This window comes from Aulostomus chinensis, chromosome 12 (genome assembly GCF_037954235.1).
Source record: "Aulostomus chinensis isolate RoL2024-O1b breed Wild chromosome 12, RoL_Achi_v1.0, whole genome shotgun sequence".
NCBI classification, from domain to species: domain Eukaryota; kingdom Metazoa; phylum Chordata; class Actinopteri; order Syngnathiformes; family Aulostomidae; genus Aulostomus; species Aulostomus chinensis.
Window position 1 is genome coordinate 19074112 of NC_141331.1, and position 18038 is coordinate 19092149.

The 18038-nt window shown below is 40.4% G+C and overlaps 1 protein-coding gene across 5 annotated transcripts in view; it reads right to left on the reverse strand.

Moving 5' to 3' along the window:
• The window catches only part of myo3b (myosin IIIB), a 69310-nt gene that overhangs the window by 35018 nt on the left and 16254 nt on the right, over positions 1–18038 (reverse strand). For all 5 annotated transcript variants that reach the window (XM_086220693.1, XM_086220692.1, XM_086220690.1 and 2 more), the window contains 15 exons: positions 14866–14931; positions 11802–11957; positions 8882–8966; positions 8677–8793; positions 7380–7484; positions 7151–7234; positions 6198–6400; positions 6029–6127; positions 5846–5960; positions 5634–5760; positions 4820–5030; positions 3915–4062; positions 2836–2989; positions 2617–2705; positions 1762–1891 (listed from right to left, as the gene is read on the reverse strand). In XM_086220693.1, the coding sequence (XP_086076819.1) occupies positions 1762–1891; positions 2617–2705; positions 2836–2989; positions 3915–4062; positions 4820–5030; positions 5634–5760; positions 5846–5960; positions 6029–6127; positions 6198–6400; positions 7151–7234; positions 7380–7484; positions 8677–8793; positions 8882–8966; positions 11802–11957; positions 14866–14931 (1889 nt within the window). The remainder of the gene's footprint in view (positions 1–1761; positions 1892–2616; positions 2706–2835; positions 2990–3914; positions 4063–4819; positions 5031–5633; positions 5761–5845; positions 5961–6028; positions 6128–6197; positions 6401–7150; positions 7235–7379; positions 7485–8676; positions 8794–8881; positions 8967–11801; positions 11958–14865; positions 14932–18038) is intronic.

Below are 18038 nucleotides of genomic sequence, written 5' to 3' on the forward strand. Positions count from 1 at the left end.
ATTCAAACACTGTGATCCCCCTGATCTGGGAAAGGCCCAAGCTCTGAGGAATTTGTCCATGCAAATACATCCCATTTCCTCTGACAAAACACCACCACATGTCCAAGACTCAAGGACCCACATTCTGCAGGGCTCAAGTGGCCCTCCTATTCACTGCCAGGGGGCTTTTTACGTTCTGGGGCCACAATAGTTTCCTACTGCTCTCCAAACAGGGGCTGAATCAGTGTCACATCCTCACATCCCCAATCTGGCATGTGGAAGAAAACATTTGAGTTTGGTAATGTTTTTGGATTCTCGTACAGCGATACAGAAACAGCAAACTGGAGTGTGTGGGACCCTACATCCATAATTTCATTTTCATCACAGGTCGCTGAGTGTGTCCCCTAGTGGTGACACTGTGAGGAGGCGGCCCAGAGTGTGAAACCACCCTGGTAAAACAGATTTTCATCGGATCCCTCCAGATAATGGTAATTTCACAGATAACAGTGACTCCATAATGTGGAGTAAAATGCAAATTAAATCCTCCCACAAATGTTACCCTGAAGAATAGATTTATAATTTTCTTATGCTATACTGTATCTCTCTTAAAATGGCACTCCATCTTTTCCAGAGTGATAAGCCGGAGCAGAGAATTTCATAGCTTTTTATCTAATTAGATGATCTCCAGTTTCACTCACTGCAAAGTTGAAGAAATAAAAGAGTTGACAGCAAGAATACTGCAGACAGAATTCTATACAAATATTGTATATTTGTCGGTTTTTTATTCTTTTTATTCTCTCCTAAGATAAATGATCACATGACTTTGATCCAGCACTTTGAATATCAGAGCAGACAAAAAGAGAAGAGGCACAATGTGAACTAAAAGAAGCTTTTAGACCTAATTGACACGATGTCAGCAGCAGTAAACATTACAGCACATCTTCGTTTGCAGTCAGTGCCTTTGTGCACTGAAATGAAGCGTTCACTGAATTTGTTTTTAAAGGATGTACTCCTTTGAGGCCATTAATTGCAGAGAGGAAGTGGCTGAAGGCTCCCTTGTGCACAACCTGCTATTGAAGTTTACAGACACATTGCACAGATTTCTACTCCAGTCTCAGCTAAGGTGCCTTTTGTGAATTGAATCTTTTCTTTTAATGCCGCGGGGAGTGAAAGCAGGCATTTACAGGTCCCTAAAAAGGAAGTAAATCACATAATGTGGCTTAGCTGAAATAAAGTAGAGAGTGGGAATCTGATAATTTAACACATCTATTAGCATTCCAGCTAAGTCAAGTGACCAGGAGGCCTCAGGCACGGCTAATGACGAGCACATTACTACCTTCATTTAACCAACAGAAAAGAGGAGGGAAGAGTTGCTTTTGTGTTCTCTAAATACTGTTTCTTCATCCCCTGGGTTTTTCCGAAACCTTATCATAAAAATATCCCACTGCACCCACAATCTGTAGATAGCATTCAGCAGTGGGAAACCAAGAGGGACAGCTTAGTGAAAATAAAAACAGAGCGCCGTGCAGAGAGCTGAGCCTCTCAGGAGATAATGGAGACTGCAGATTTATCCGAGCACGGCACATAGAGGCTTGGAATGAAAGGGGACCAGGAGACGCCCGGGAGCCGCGTCTTTATGAAACCCACTTACCTGAACATTTATGGAAGGAGTAGACTCCATCGCAATTCAGCGGGTAAGAACCATGCATTGTTAACAATAGTCGGTAGCAAAGAAAAGTTTTCCTGTGTGGTTTAGCTGTTGAATAATGTTCCTGTTAGTACCTGTTTTAGTCAGGGGGCTGGAGAACAGCTGCTGCAGGAGTTTGTTCTCTGACGTTCTCAGCACCACAACGATGTCTGCTGGTAGAGTGTCTCTGTTCTTCTCCAAAAAGCCATTCACATTGTACATTACCTGTCCAGAGAGACAGAACACAGTCACGCAGGTCACATCTACAGTGGACCCTTTTCACAGCTGCCATCTTTCAAAATGGCTGCTGTTAAAAGGGCCCAGTACAGGCAATGTGTGGTTGGGTATCATACTGTTTACCGGTAAATACGTCACATTTTTAGTTACAATTCAGTGCTTCATAAGTATTACTTAAGCCCAAGTAACGATTTAGCAACGCAAATTTTTGGACTCTTCCTGTAAGAAGGAGACATGAGGATGTTTCCTTCCCGTAAAGTTCCACGCCAACCCTCCAGTTTTTCCGTCCATCTTTGCTGTAACCCAGAAAGCTAACATGAACACCATTAGTAAATGATTATTTAACCGTTACCTAACACTGAACTAAGCATTAACTACATGAAACTCTGATTTATGCATCATTAAATATTATTTTTAAGTGTTACCAATATGTGTTAATGATGAATAACTGTCACCCCACACATTTTAAAGTATTTTTTTTTAAAATGATAAGAAACAAATATTAATAATCGATGATCCACCAAAGAATTCTTGCTTAATATTGCTATCAAAAACCTCTTTTAAAACCACTGATGTGTAAAATGCCACCCGCAGCTAATAGATTTCCTCGCAGTTTCATATTACAACACATTTTTTTCTGATCATTCATGGCTTTATTAAGAGGTCTTTTAAAATCGACATGCAGACCATTTGGTGCAAGCGCCCTTTGATACCTTTCCTGCATAATGCTGAATTCCAAAACACAGCTCCACGCGTTTTGGTATGGAGAAATACTTGCAGCGCAGATTGTCCTCGAACTTATCTGTAAAGAAGACAAGAACAATTTATAGAAACAAAGAGGGACCTAAAGGAGCAGCTGAGCTCTGACCTGTCATATCAGTTCTATTCTTGTTCGATGTCCGTGCTCGTTGCAGGTGCTGCTACCGTCTTACCCACTAAGGTGTGGTCGGTGGCCTGAGGGAAGCGGCTCTCCTCATCCAGCAGGGAAAGCAGACCCATAGGCTTCTGGAGGAACATGTCCAGGATGGGTCTGTTGTCCTCGTACTCCACCAGGCTGGCATCCACTCCCTCACTCTGGTATTCCATCTAATTAGAACCAGCGAATATGTAACAATCTAGTTAACGATTTCTCTAAATGACCCAATTACACAATCTGGGCTGAATATTATGTGTGCATGCGTGAGGAAAAGTTTCTAATCAACAGGACCAAACAGCTGCAGCCGGCTGAAGTTTACGGCATAATAGAGTCTTTTACTGAATGTATAAAACAGCTCTGAACTAACAAATAGAGCCACTTACTTATTCATAATTTATTTCAATTTGCAAATAACCCAGAGTCATATCATATTATTGCATCTATTTAATTTCAGATCAAAAGTTGGTTTAAATATATATTTTACTAATAAAGTGGAACCAATGAATCTAAACCATCCTCATGTTTAAGTCATTAACTCAGAATAATCAGCCTCTGTGTACGACATGACTCAAGACATGCACGCCACATAAAAAGCCCTTTTCCACTGAGCCCTACATCAGGGGCAGCCCAGAAATCTTTACTGAAGAGACATTTTTAGCTTAAGGTCTTATTATTACAGATCAGCTCTATAATAAATAAGTGAAAACCTGTTATTGCTGCTGAAAAATGTTGTAAATGAAGAGAACACTTAATAGAGCTAAATAGAGGGTTTTTTCTGTTTATTTTTTTAAATGGTCCCCATTTGAGCTTACATTCTATTAAAAGTATTATTCAAATGAAACTATCCGACTCTTAATGTGCAATATAAGACTGTCACAAACAAAACCAGGTGAACTGGTTTTCATGAAGGAGACAAATACTTTGCAGATTATTTTAAATCGACTGAAACAGAAACGGATGAAACATTTTTTTCCACATATTACAGCTCAGCTGCAAATAAAAATGCAGTGTCATAATTCTGTTGCTGAGGAGAGTCGTTTGGCATTTTTTAGCAAAATGCATCATCATTACTGACTATGCGAAGGTCAAACTCACTTGTTCAAGGGCAAATATGTGCTGGTTGAAGTAAAACTGGATCTGCTCGTTTGCGATGTTGATGCACAACTGTTCAAACGAGTTCTTCTTGAAGTTTTCAAATCCAAAGATGTCCAGGATTCCCACATTCATGCCGCTCTCTGCGGCACTTCAAAGTAGAAAAAAGGGGACAAACAAACTTATTCTTCCATGTGACAGAACAAGCAATTCCCAGCAGCCTTTTTAATTGATAAAACTTTAATGATAATCCAAGTTCAACCCAAATAAAGAGTCTGGCATGGACGGCCTTGTCTGGTAAGAAAACAAACATCAGCTGTCAAGATTTAGTGCATCAGAACTGGTTTTGTTTCACTCGGTATTGATTTAACCTTGAGTCATTTTCAATATGTGCACAAACACTCAGTATTTCTATGATATAAAGACTCGACGTTCAGTATTCTGAGGTTGAAGCTGCTGCTTGTCATGATCAGTCCTCACCCACTCCAAGAAGAGGTCACCTTTAGCCAGTGCTACTGGGTTATTAATGACAATAAGGAAACCACGAAGATGACTTGAATGCAGACAGGAGTGGTAGTTTTTGTAAATCTCTGAAGATGACTACTTGACAGTCGATGCTCATATTTATGAGGGAATTCTTCTGGATCAATGAACAGCCTCTTTGCAGTCTCTCTGAAGTCTTTTTAATCATCTGAACATTAGTATCTCTGCACACAACTCTGTATCAAAAATTTATTAAACTTCTTTCTGCTCTCCTTTTATTTGTCTTGCACTCGCCCATTGATATTCTCCTCTGCATGTTTGCATTTACCTCTACAGACTTCCAGAAAGGTCGTCAGAGCTTTGCACAAACTCTCTGTGATCGCCCATGACAAATACGTCCACGCCGATCCCTCGCACACACTCACCAGATATTCATGTCAGGCTGCAGCAGAGAGTTGATGCGGTTGACTATCCAGCTGAAGAGTCGGCCGTACAGCGCCTTGGACATGGCGTCCCGGACATCCGCGGCTTTGTCGACAGTGTTTGTGCGGATGATGGTCTCACCCCTAGTGACAACACACTGGGAGGTCAGCGCCTCTTGGAGCTCCTCGGGGCCGATGCTGAGGAGAGAAGCAGCTGAGGGGAAGGATGAGAAGGTTTGATCAAGACTTTCACTGCCAAAGTACATTTGTCTTGTTTCTAGTCTAGTGTCACCTTCCACTTAAAGGGGCTTGTTTATAAGACGTCATCTTACCTAAAGAGATTACAGTAAATTTAGATTCCAAAAAGATTGTGTTGCTTTATTTTTTTGTAATAAGTAATACAATCTGCCGGTTTCGTAAGCAAAATCTAGTTGGTATGTCTTAAAAACAAACAAGTCTTTTTTTATCTAACTGAGATGCTACTTAGTGATTCTGTCAGTATATTTGAGTCACAACTTTACACAACTTTTCCTCCTTGCGGTAATGTGCCCATTCATCTAAAACTCTGCTCTGATCTGTGATTTTTATGCATGTATATCAACAACACAGCACGTTGTAGCCCAGGTTTTGAAAGGTGATACACACGTGCTCACACAGGGCAACAGAAATACAACAATCACAAAATATTACACAAAGTAAAAATATAACACAAGTAGTATCCATGTCCACCTATGTTAAACCTATATTTTTCCAGATCACCAGGCAAACACCTCACTATTAAACCACTGAGCTTCTTTGAGCAGTTAAAGCATCTCACCGTTCTCTAAGGCCTCAGAATTAGGCACTTCACTCTTGTCGGTCTGGTGTTGGGATGTGATGGCAGCAAATTCAATATTTCCAGTGTTCAATATGGCTGAAAGAATTCTGTAAACAGAGTTGACCTCCTAGAGTTAAAAAAAAAGAGGAAGCATTAAATACAACATAGTACCTAAAAGATCTTAAAATAAGCGGCACTGAGCATTCAAGCACCTCTTCAGTGAAGCCGATGTTTCGGAAGCATTCCTGAATAGCGTCAAACTGCTCGGTGTAGAGTTTGCTGGACACGATGTCCTGAATCACTCTGCAGTGCTGGCTGTCGATGTACCTGCAGATTCCCGTCATGATTTATATGAAGTGAAAACATTCTTATGCTGGTGTCAGTGCAGCACTAACCTGGGAGGCGTTCTGTCTGGTAACCTGTACGTCTTCAGTTTATCTTGGTGGTAAAGCCCAGCATAGATGTAATAAAATATGTGGAAGTTTTTCTCTCCCCTGAGGGAGAAGCCAAATCATCAAGAATGAGAAAGTAAGACTGAGACAAAACCTGACAAAGACAACTTACAAAGCCTGTTTGATGACCCTGGACTTCTCCAGCAGGTACTCAGATATCTTGGCTCCAATGACGGCTCCGGTGGGGGTGAACTTCATCTCCAGGTATTTGCCGAAGCGGCTGGAGTTGTCGTTGATAGCAGTGCAGGCGTTTCCGAAGGCCTCGACAAGCGGGTTCACCTGCAGGATCTTCTCACGCAACGTCCGATTGTTTGCCTGAGTGCAACAACACGCTCCCTTGATCTTTTACTGTTGGAGGCGTTTAAATATATGCAACATGTCTAAGAATATTAGATGATGACTGAGGTTCAGTGCTCCAGTTTACACACTCAGTCTTGTACTTGGTCTCTCTAAAAATCAAAAACCTGTGAAATGAGTTGTCATGCTTGAATTTTTGGGTACTTGATGGGCTACAGGAATGTGATAATGTGAAGACGACAATTTACTTGCATTATAAACACACTGTATCACATATAAAACATCTATGTTCGTCCTATGATGGCAGCTTCCAAATATCTAAACAAAATACCAGCACAAACAGATGTCTTTAGATGATGACTGAGGTTCAGTGCTCCAGTTTACACACTCAGTCTTGTACTTGGTCTCTCTAAAAATCAAAAACCTGTGAAATGAGTTGTCATGCTTGCATTTTTGGGTACTTGATGGGCTACAGGACTGTGATAATGTCAAGACGACACATATAAAACATCTATGTTCGTCCTATGATGGCAGCTTCCAAATATCTAAACAAAATACCAGCACAAACAGATATCTTTACAGCTAGGAGCTACATTGACAATGCCACAAATTCTATATATAAACATTTGGGCTTGTTAATGTACTCGTCTTTAAACTGACACACGATTTAAGTTTTGGAGTTGTGGGGACTAACGTTTATATTTGATTTCCATATACATATTTTAGTACATTATAGCACTTTGGGGGAGACTTAAATTGATGACATACCTTTCCCAAGAAGGTCAGATGTTGAACAATCAAATGAGCACTCTCTGTTTTTCCGGCGCCGCTCTCCCCACTGATGATTATACACTAAAAAGAAATTCATATGCGAAATCATACACACAAACTCACTTTTCACCTGATCCCAATCTCTTGGTTTGTTGTTTGTAACATAGTGTGTGTGTGTGTGTGTGTTTTTGTGTGTGCGTGTGTGTATGTGTGTGTGTGTGTTTACCTGGTCTTTGCAGAAAGTCATCATGCCCTGGTAAGCTGCATCAGCAGTAGCAAAGATGTGTGGAGGGTTGTCAGCTCGCTTCAGACCGTGGTAGAGCTTGGAGAACTGGGAGAGGGCACAAGGACACACGCACGCACGCACACACACACACACACACACACACACACACACACACACACGTATATGAAGGGTATGATTCAGTTTTACCAGAATAATATCAGGATTTATTCAAAAGAGTGGTCCCTTCTCAGGAGAGACACTGTCAATGACTGCATTGCTACCACTTCAGTTTCCCCTTAGAGAAGATTGATAAATGTTCTAAGTGCGTTCTTCATCTTTATTCATTTGTATGCAGGTTAAATAGGCTACTAGATCGTGCTCGCTGCACTTGTGTGTTTTTTCTCTCTCTATATTCTTATTTCTTATTCTTTTCTTATCTCGGATACAGCCTTATTGGAGGTTGTGACTTATGAATCCATTCATTTGTTTTCCAGTATCCTCATTTTCTCTTTCTGCTCCACTTGTAACAGATATAGCTGAACACACTCATCTTATTTTCCCTCTGTCTTGCTCTGCCATTTTCTCGTTTGTCTTTTATTTGTTACAAGAGAGGGCAAAACTCAAAATATGTATGTGAAAGAAAATAACAGCGTGTGTTGAGAATGCTGGACGTGGAGATGGCTTCAGCATTGCAATTATTACCCACTTTAACCTCGGTAACAATTAATAAACCATTATTACCTTTATATGTTTATAGGTTGTAGTTCCCTGACATAATCAGTGTGATTGTTTAATAATAACACAAATATGCTGAAATTAAATAATTCAAATTTTGTTTGACATGAGAATTACTTGTGAAAAAATACCTATATTACATCTTGTAATAAAAAAAAAATTATATATTGCATTTCTTGATAAAAAAAAAAAACTTTAACTGATGGCATGAATGCACACAGTCTGGGATAGTAGAATATCAATCGACTAAATTTACATTTTTGGTTAATTGCTGATGCTGAGTTCACCAGAGCTGCTCCAGGATTTTTCTTTTTTTAAATACACATATAGAAAAGAGGAATTAAAACATGGTTTGTGGTGCATGTGGTAACCTTTACTTGAGATTTCATACAATATCGTTCAATTGAAAGGGAGATAAATAAAGAGCTGTGTGAGCCTCGTATAAATGCCAGTAAAAGACCCTCAATCATACGCCGTCTTCGGTTTGTGCGCAATGAACACCGATCTGACAACTCAAGACCTGACAGGTATGTGTATGTCGCAATCATTCCTCATAACCAACCTGGGGAGAGTAGATACTGAGATTCTGGAAGGGATTGAGCGCAATGAGGATATCACCAACATACGTGTAAACCTGCAGCTCATCATACCTCCTCTGCAGATGCTCAATAATGGTCTCCTAGGAGAGAGGAAAAAAAAAAAAAACACATTACATCTAGAATGCTGTACTGATCAATGCACGATGAGATAAACACATTAAATCTCACCTCATCCAAGAACTCCAGGTTTACCAGATCATCATCGGGACAGCTCTCTATTATGAGGGTTTTACGAGTATTGATCCGTTCATGCCTGTATGAAGCCGAGGACATGATAATGCCTGAGAAAGCTGTTAAGTGACCACCAAATGAGAAAAGCAGGACTTTGACTGGCTGAACATTAAGACCCAGTCACTTCCAAGGTTTGTGTGAAGCTCTTAGAGCCTTCCCGAGGGACACATCTCAAATTAACAGAGGCCATGAATGCACTTCATCCATGTTTTAACCCATCGCTCTCCAATGAGCCCCAGGGGGGATGGAGGTCAGCATGGAGGCAGCCGACTGCCTGGGACCATGGTAAACCTCAGGGGACACAGAGTGTGTGAAAACACCAATAGAGAGAGTGTGAACCTTTTACTACACGGACAGTTTGAGCTTTTATGTATGAATACGTAGACAGCAGTGAACAACAAGCCATTTCTATGAGATCATGAGGCCATTCCAGTCCTACCAGAGGGTTGTTTGCCTGAGGGGGGCCTCTGTTCTCAGACCCTCCAGCTTTGCAAGGTAAAGGAAGAGCTAAACCCAAAAAAACCCTTTCAATGAGAAAAAATGTCAGAAACCTTAGGGAGAGCCAAGAGGGACTCCTCAAAACAGTTACAATATATGCAACATTTTATGACATCATCAACGATGAACTGTGACTTGTGATTTTGTTTGTGTCGCCAATGCCTGACCAAGGATCCAAAGATGTGTTTTAAAAATGGAATATCAAGTTTATTAAGTAAAAACTGCTCTACTGGCTGTAACCGTGAACCCTGCTGTCTATGGAGACGCAAGTCTGAGTAGCAGAACCCTACACAGCTCTCCTTCAGTAACACAGCTCTACTGGGCTGTACTTGATAATGAGGAATAATAACATCCACCTTATTCACAGTAGCACAACAACATGCTAACAATTCAGTTACACAATAGAAAATCCTGGTTACCAGCAGTCCAGTAGGACAACTGACCCTAAACCTTTTGTGAATGAAAGAATATCTTGAGAATGTTACACACTCTTGAAACTTGGTGTGTTAAATATATTGGGATTTTTGAATAGGTAAAATGTTTAAAGTACTGAAGATATATGTGGACTTTGGTGAATGTTTTATATATCTGCCATGGCAGTTAAGAGACCATTGTTTGTCTGTTGGCAGGTTAACATAAAAACAATGCCATCCATATGCAAGAGATCTGTTTACACGGCAGAGAAAATGGCTTTTTTTTTTTTTTTTTCTTACATTGAGTCTGGCTGAGGCTTTTATTCTGCCAGTGCCTGGATGACATCATATCACCTTGTGGGAGGGTTATCATGTGACTCAGTGTTTATGTTGTAATTCTTCTCTTTTTTTTTGTAGTTTAATAAAAATAATATATATTAATATCTCAATAGACATGAATTGTCTTCCTTTAACACTTCATACCAGAGCTGAAATTTCACTTTGGGAACTAGCTTAATTTAAGTTGCACTCCTGGTCCCCTAGACATCTGCATACAATTGTTCAAAAATCTAAACTATTAAAAAATCTTAATCTATCTTTTCATTTTAAATATTTGCTTAGAAAAAATACATCGCCCATTTTAAGACATTACTTAACATTTTGCAAAGTAGAATCTCACACTAATAGTAATTGTTTATTTGTAGTTGCCTTTTCGAGTGCCCAGGAATACATATTAGAATACATCATAATAAACACATATGACAAGAGAACAACTGGTAGAGATGTGGATCTTCAAAACATGGTAGAAAAGTCAGAAAATAAGTAACTAACTTGTCTTTTACTGTTCAATCCATAAAATAGATTTATCTATATTCTATTTAATAAATAATCAATCGCGTCGTGAAAACTATTTGATATTTTATACATGAATATTCAAGCTTCAGGTTGGAATGTTTTTATATTCTGAAAGTAGTCTTAAAGCAGCGGCACAGTCACTTGCTCCATATGTGGTCCCCCTAAAGTGAATACTCATCATCCAGTCCTTCGCAGAGGGACTCAAGCAGCTTCCACCTCTCGCTTGCTTTGAAGTAAACGACACTATTGCACCTACAGCAGCTACTTTTAAGTTCTCTATGTCTTTATTCTTATCTGGAGTCATTGTGTGCTGATCTGTGGCAAGAGAGACTAAACCAGGCAAGCCCAGTTCTCGCCCTACAAGCTCCTAATCCCATTATCCACTTTCACTGAGGACAGGAATTCGGGATCAGGCTCAGGCAGCAAGAGTCTGTGTGCTCTTGGGAGTAAACAGAGCTGGCACACCATCGAGACGCTCAGTCAAGGGCAGCTTCAGCAAACTCCTTTATAATGAAAATTAAGCAGTGCCAACGTCAGGATTTCAGCAGCTTCCTGTCCTGTGACTCACTTCAAGGCACCACATTTTAGGATGAGATGAGATCTTTCAGATCTTTGTTAACAAAACCTAACCCGTGCAGTTGTGCTATTACAACATTTATTTAATCTTTAACTTCATGAAATGCAGAATTGCAACAGACAGAAGTATATCAATCTCCAAGTTTGCTGTGATGCTCTGATGAGGGCTTGTGTCTAGCTCCAACAGCCTCAGTGCTTCTTATAATCTAACGTTCGTCAGAACAATCACTCCTTCTTAATTGGTTATACTCAGCCTACTTCTCTTTAAACACTTTTCCATAACGTTCATTACTAGGGCTCATCATCATATCAATGCTTGGCTGTCAAAAAATAAAAGATGACAGCCTGCCCCCTACTGGATAAAAAAAACAAAACATGTCACCACTGAATGAGAGCCCATCTGAGCCCACAGAGACATTATCACCACTGACAACACACAAATGAAGCTGGCAGCTTTGTCATCTCAGCATGTTATTTCTTCTGAAAGACAAAACACAAACCTGTGAGTGACTTACTTGGTTTTTGTTGTGTGGCCCAGTTCTTGCTGCTCCTGGATCAGATCGGCTAACTGCTGACGGAGTGCTACATCTTTACCGTGGGCCTGCTTGATAAAGGGATGCTCCAGGAGGTGGGTCACTGATGGACGTGCCTCGAAATCCTTTATCAGACACCTGACAAGCACGAAAATATATTTTTTCTAAATTCTTGTAGTCCAGACAATAAACATACAAACTTCAACTTAACAGAGAATCACCTGAACATTGTAGGAACCAGACAACTTGTGATCAGTTCTGACAGACTTTCACACCAGGAGCTCTGTGCTTAAGAGTCTGGATTGCTAATCTGTTTGAGAACCACATGGTCACTATCACCATGCCCCCCCCCCCCCCCCCCCCCCGCCTTCAAGTCCAAACAAGCCTTGCTAGTGTGCAGTCCTATCAGTGATGTGCAGTGTTTGCCAATAGGTGATGTTCCTTTGAGATACAGGCTGACGGCTACAGCTCAGCATCAGTCGGCTCCTGATACACCACAGTTACCAGATAGGACACATCCCAGTTTAGAACCACACATGTGATATATAGAGTGACAAAAGAAATCTCCACATGACCTCAAGATCCACATTTATGCATTTACTTGTTCAGCTAAATGTCTGCATGTGTGCATATGCACTACAGCGAGATAGGAGAAAAAGACCAATCTAATTCCTAGTAGCTAATCTACACTGAAATTCAGTTGCTTTTATCAGTTTGTTCAGCTCTCAATGTTAATTCCATGAATTCATTAGCATCAGGACATTAAGCAGAGGTTGCTGCTATTAGCAGGGCTGTGCTGCTGGGATTCTCAACGGCAGGCCACTTTGTCAAGGAAGTCAACTCTCTGGCTGCACAAGTGCCAACGCTGGTGATGGATTTATTATCCTGAACACACCCACACATCACCCCCCCCCCCCCCGCACAAGACTCTACACAACACACACACACACACACACACACACACACACACACACACACACACACACACACACACACACACACACACACACACAACAAGCTAACAAGGCTATAAAGGCTTCACAAACGGCCTGCAAAGCTTGATAACATTGTCCAGCCTCTCCACATTGAACTCTGGTGGGATTGTTTCAGGAGATTAATGCTGATATGATATCACGCAATCAATTAACTCAGATTAAGGAGCTGCAATCCAAAATGTATCGAGTGAGAATGGTAGCAATGACACCGCACAATGTCAAAATGAGTTCAGTGCGCGTAAGATGGTTTTAGTGGAAATACTGCTGGAGTCTGTGCTGACCAATCAATAACTCAAGTGATAGGAAAAAAAAGCAAACAGGTCCTAAAGGCAGATGGTCTGTTTGTTTTTTCAATCACTCCTTTTCAGTTATTGCATTTCAATGCAAACCTCCCTGAATGCCAACATAAATGTTAGCTAGAAACCACGCAGACAAAAATAATTCTCCAAATAAATGGAATTTTATTTTCTCATTACGGTTCAGGCTCACACACCTCAGCGCTGTGGATATTAAGGTTATATATTCTGAGCAAGCGTTTGAAGCCACCACTGACATTATTAGCTTTGCACAGTGGAGGAAATGATACGTAGTCTGGCACTCAGATAGAGCTGATAACTCAGGTGAATTAGTTTGTTCCCCTGTGGCAGATTTACACAAATGAAAGGTTGATAGAATCTGCCTATAAAATATCAATTCCAAGCCCCACCATGTTTACATGCACATTGCTGCTTACTGACAGTGTGCTCTCGCTGATGTTCAGCAGCTCCGGCTCAGTCTGAGTGAAAGAGCAAATGCATGTTGTTTAATTCATCCAGGACACATGCTATATGAGAAACCAACGGTTTCAAGAGAAGCTATTGATTAAAAAAAACAACGAGATAATAACGTGGGAGTATATTATCTGAAGCGTTATTTTAATCCTCTACTAACAAGAGCTCAACATGAGGTCACAGATTTGAACTGCTTGCAGATTTTATACATTAAACCTTATTAAATTAATCCTATAAGGGGTTTTAATGAACACTACTGTTGCAACTTTTTTTGGTTCTTTCAAGAGTTGAAATCATTTTTCATTTGCGCACCAGCAGCAGATTTACTTTCTTTTTTTGACAAAGAAGAACATTGAGGCCCACACAAGTGTCTGACGTGCTCGGTTTGAGGAACACCAATTTTAAATGACAGAATAAGCACCTTAAGTCATTTGAGTCACATCAAAAGGTCATGTGACTTTTACTCCCAACTGGTTTGGATCCTGCAGCATCAGCGGAGGACCACAGTTGGTTCGACAGTTTTGTCGCTATGTATGCAGAAGAGCCTTCTTGGACCTTCATCAGGTGGAAGGATTGAAACATTATCCAAAATATTTTTGTGGCATGTAGACAGTGTGTTACTGATTTATGCAGTTTTCTCAATTATGCAAATAAATCTATTCTCCTGCATTTTGAATCCGATGTCCCCGGCACACCACAGGGGTTTCAAACAATGCACGTCAATTGTTACTTCCTATTGGGTCTTAAAACGACAAGATTTTGAACTTGCGGTAGATCAGTATTATTGTTTAATGTTGAATGTGGGGAGGCATGCTTGTAATATGTGAGTATCTATGTATGTGAGTATTTATGTAAAAATATATATATATATATATATTCTTAAGAATATCTGACCTTAACTTTTTTTATTTTGTTTGTTTTTTTGCCAGGTAACCAGTTATAATTAAGAGTTGAGATTGCAACTGTTTCCTTTGATGGGAAAAAAAAATCCATAGTTTAGAACATAGTATAGTTGTTTGTTTTTTTTTTACATCTGTTATTTAACCTACATCATCCCGCTCCACACTCCTGACCTGCTCCCGATATTTCTTTTACTGACAAACCAACTCTCATTCAGTTAATTCAAAGGTCACAAGGCAACATACAGTAAATGGACTCACTACTGTACAATACCAGTGTCTGCCAACACAATGTGGAATTAATTCCGTCAATGTACGTTAAGAACTCATCTAGACTAACAACACTTTCTCAAAAGGGCTAGTAAATGTATAGGACACTTACTGGCTGATGAAATGGCTGAAACTTCTGCACCACTGATCTGGATTTCGCAACGTAGGCGAAGGATTTCTGAAACAAAATTCATTAAATCAGCATATCAAGAAGCAGAAACTTTCTTAAATACAATTAAATGACACAATCATAATGGAAACTGGAGGCTTTGAGCACTTGGATTAGCTGACAGCCAGACTGTGACCGTTGTTATCAGAGTGTCCTAGGAGAGATTTTTGGTCTGAGGACGAGCTGGTCCAGGTCCAGGTCTGCAGCTACAGAAGAAGTGACAAATGATAACAGCTCCTCCAGCGTCTGGCAGCTAGCATCTGCCACTGGGAGTTAAAAGTTATGGGAGCTAGTTATACCTCTGTCAGCAGCATTTACGGAGGCCATCTATAATGAAGCTAACACTTCATGACAAGAGGCAGGTGTGTATGTGGAGCCCAGGCAGGACAGGCCTGAGTACAGTCATCCCCACCACCAGCCACCGGTTTGACAGCTGGAGGCTGAGCCTTTTGTCCCTGTCTGTCAAGCTAACAGTGATAGAACTGGTCGAGACATTTATTAACAAGTCATTAGTCTCCATGTGTTGTTTTAAAGGGCCATTAGATTGACGGGCAGGATATTGAGTCCCAAGAGCAAAAAAAAAAAAAAAAAAAGCATAATTTGAATGAAAGGAAAATCAAACAGTCTTATTTCACATCTTTTTTTTTTGGAGGTATTTTTTAAGAGGAAGGAAATGATGTTGGGGTACAAAATCTGTCATTTTCCACAGCCGTCACTGATAAGGATTCAGGCAGGCAATCCTTTCCAAAGTGCAGATCAAAGCCAGTAACTGACTGCTTCAATGCAACCTCTAATATGAGCCTGAAGACACATTCTTGCCTTGATGTTGTACCATACTGCTTATACATTACCAAGTCAATATAGAAGCACACCACTGATAACACTGTCAAGTGTGCTCATTGTGCTTGGAAAATTCAGGCTTTTTTCCCCCCTCTTTCAGTATTTGAGAGAGTGCTGGCTCATGTTGTAAACACAAATGGCTTATTCAAATCTAGGTCCAGGCAGAGCTTGTACTGTCAAGCGTTCCTCTGAATGGATTGAGGCAAATTCAGAGAGGTGTCAACAGTACTTGACGGCTGTAACTAAGCCACGAAGAAAGACAAAAATCAGGCCAATGCAATATTTGAATGTGATTCTTGGTATGCAGCATTTGTAATTCCTCCATTTCCCAAAGGATGTAAATATTCTTTTTCTCTCAAGCTTTTATTTTGTCCAAACTTCAACTGGTGCATTTAAAGGTCCAGTGTGTAGAATTTACTATGGATTATTGGCAACAATGTAAAGCGACAGTGAATCACATTTTCATATAAATGTCTATTACAGTCAAATTTGCTCACACAATGATCATTAAGCTCACTGCTGCCAGTGAAATCACACTGCCAGGAGGATGCATACTGAGGATGCTAGAGCAATGACGCTGCCAATATATATGGCTGAGGTGGTTACAGCTTGACTACCAGAAGATGGAAACAAAAGTGACGCTATATCTTTAATACAATATACAGCATTATGTTCTCATGGGGGTATTGGGCTCCAGCCCCCCAGCGGCCCTTCACAGGATAAGCAGAAGAAAATGGATGGATGGATGTTCTCACTGAAGTATAGTTACCTGAAACTAAACATTGCTGTAAATGGTAAAATAGAATCAGTTTATATAGCTTTTCTGTCTTTATGGCATTCAAAGCACCTTTTATTAGCTTGGAATCATATGGTAGCCCTGAATGGACAAAACAAACACCACAGTGTTTTTGATGCTGCATAGCGCTACAGCTCTGGCTTATGCTGTTAAGTCATATTTATTTACATTGCCGAGGGTACAAATTTATTGAAGCTGCAGACCCTCTGACCAAGCCAGCTGAGAGTGTTCTTCTCTGTTTTTCAGTCTAATTACAGTTTTAATTCTTCTTTGCGTAACAACCCCACATTCTTTTTGTTAATGTTGATGAGCCGGCGGAGGCAAACAACAAGGTGTCCACAACAACAGGCTCTCCTGCAGACATTATGAGGACACAAAGAGGTTGCAGGGAGAGAGGGAATGTGTATTTTAAGAAATTTGCAGGTTATTGTAGGTTCTCTTAAAATTGGAGAAGGAGGGCGATGTGAGAACTCATTGCGTCTCTAGATCTGACACACCGGTCCTTTAAAATCTCTCCGTGCATTTTTTTTAACACATGAAGTAATCCCTGTAAAGAGTTTAGAATAGACTGTGTGAGTACTACAATCAAAATAAAGAAAATCGACAGACATATACCTTCCTTTTGAAAGAGTTCATGCTCAGGAGTCTAGACAAGTCTTAAAAGGTTATTAACCGAACAAAAGATCAGGTAGAAATAAGATAATCCACCTTGTGGATGCCACGAATCAACATCCAGATACGCACATGTCTTTGCTACAGAGTCGTTCTGTAGAGATTCCAGAGGCACAAACTCAGTGGCCTTTTCAGGAGCTTCAAAGAAAATGAGTGTGAAGGCCCAAAATAAAGACTTATTCAGGGAACGGACCAGGCACATAAAATTTCAGCTCATCCATCACCACAGCTAGAACACCAGCACTTCCCTTCACACACACGCATGAACACATGAACTACTGCTACATTTATCAAGTCTTTGGCGGCTATATCACCAAATACTGCAGTAAATGCATCAAAGATGGGGAAGGTAAAGCCTTTACTCATGATTGGGAAGTCACTCAACCAACCAATCGTCTCTTGGAATAGACCGCATTCGGGCCTGATGATAGGGAATCTGCAACACTATAAGGTAAGTTTTCGAGTCTGAACTCTTTCCAAGAAAATACCAAGGTAGAAAAGTCTTGACTTCTGTTGACTGATGACTTGTTTTCACAGTAACAATCAGCAGTTTGTTGAAACTCTGGCAGGGTGCACACAGATCCCAAATCAGCATTATTTCTGGCATTCTCCTGTGACAGACTGAAAAGCTGACACACAATCGATTGCAAAATTTCACTTTTTTTTATCCACAGGCTTTTCAAAACTGGATTTCGAATCAAAGTTGTCAGTAGGTATCAACAAATGTACTGGACAGATGATCAATCCCAGACACACACCTGTCTCCCATCAGCATTTGCAGAAAAATGCTACAATTGGCCTGATGTAG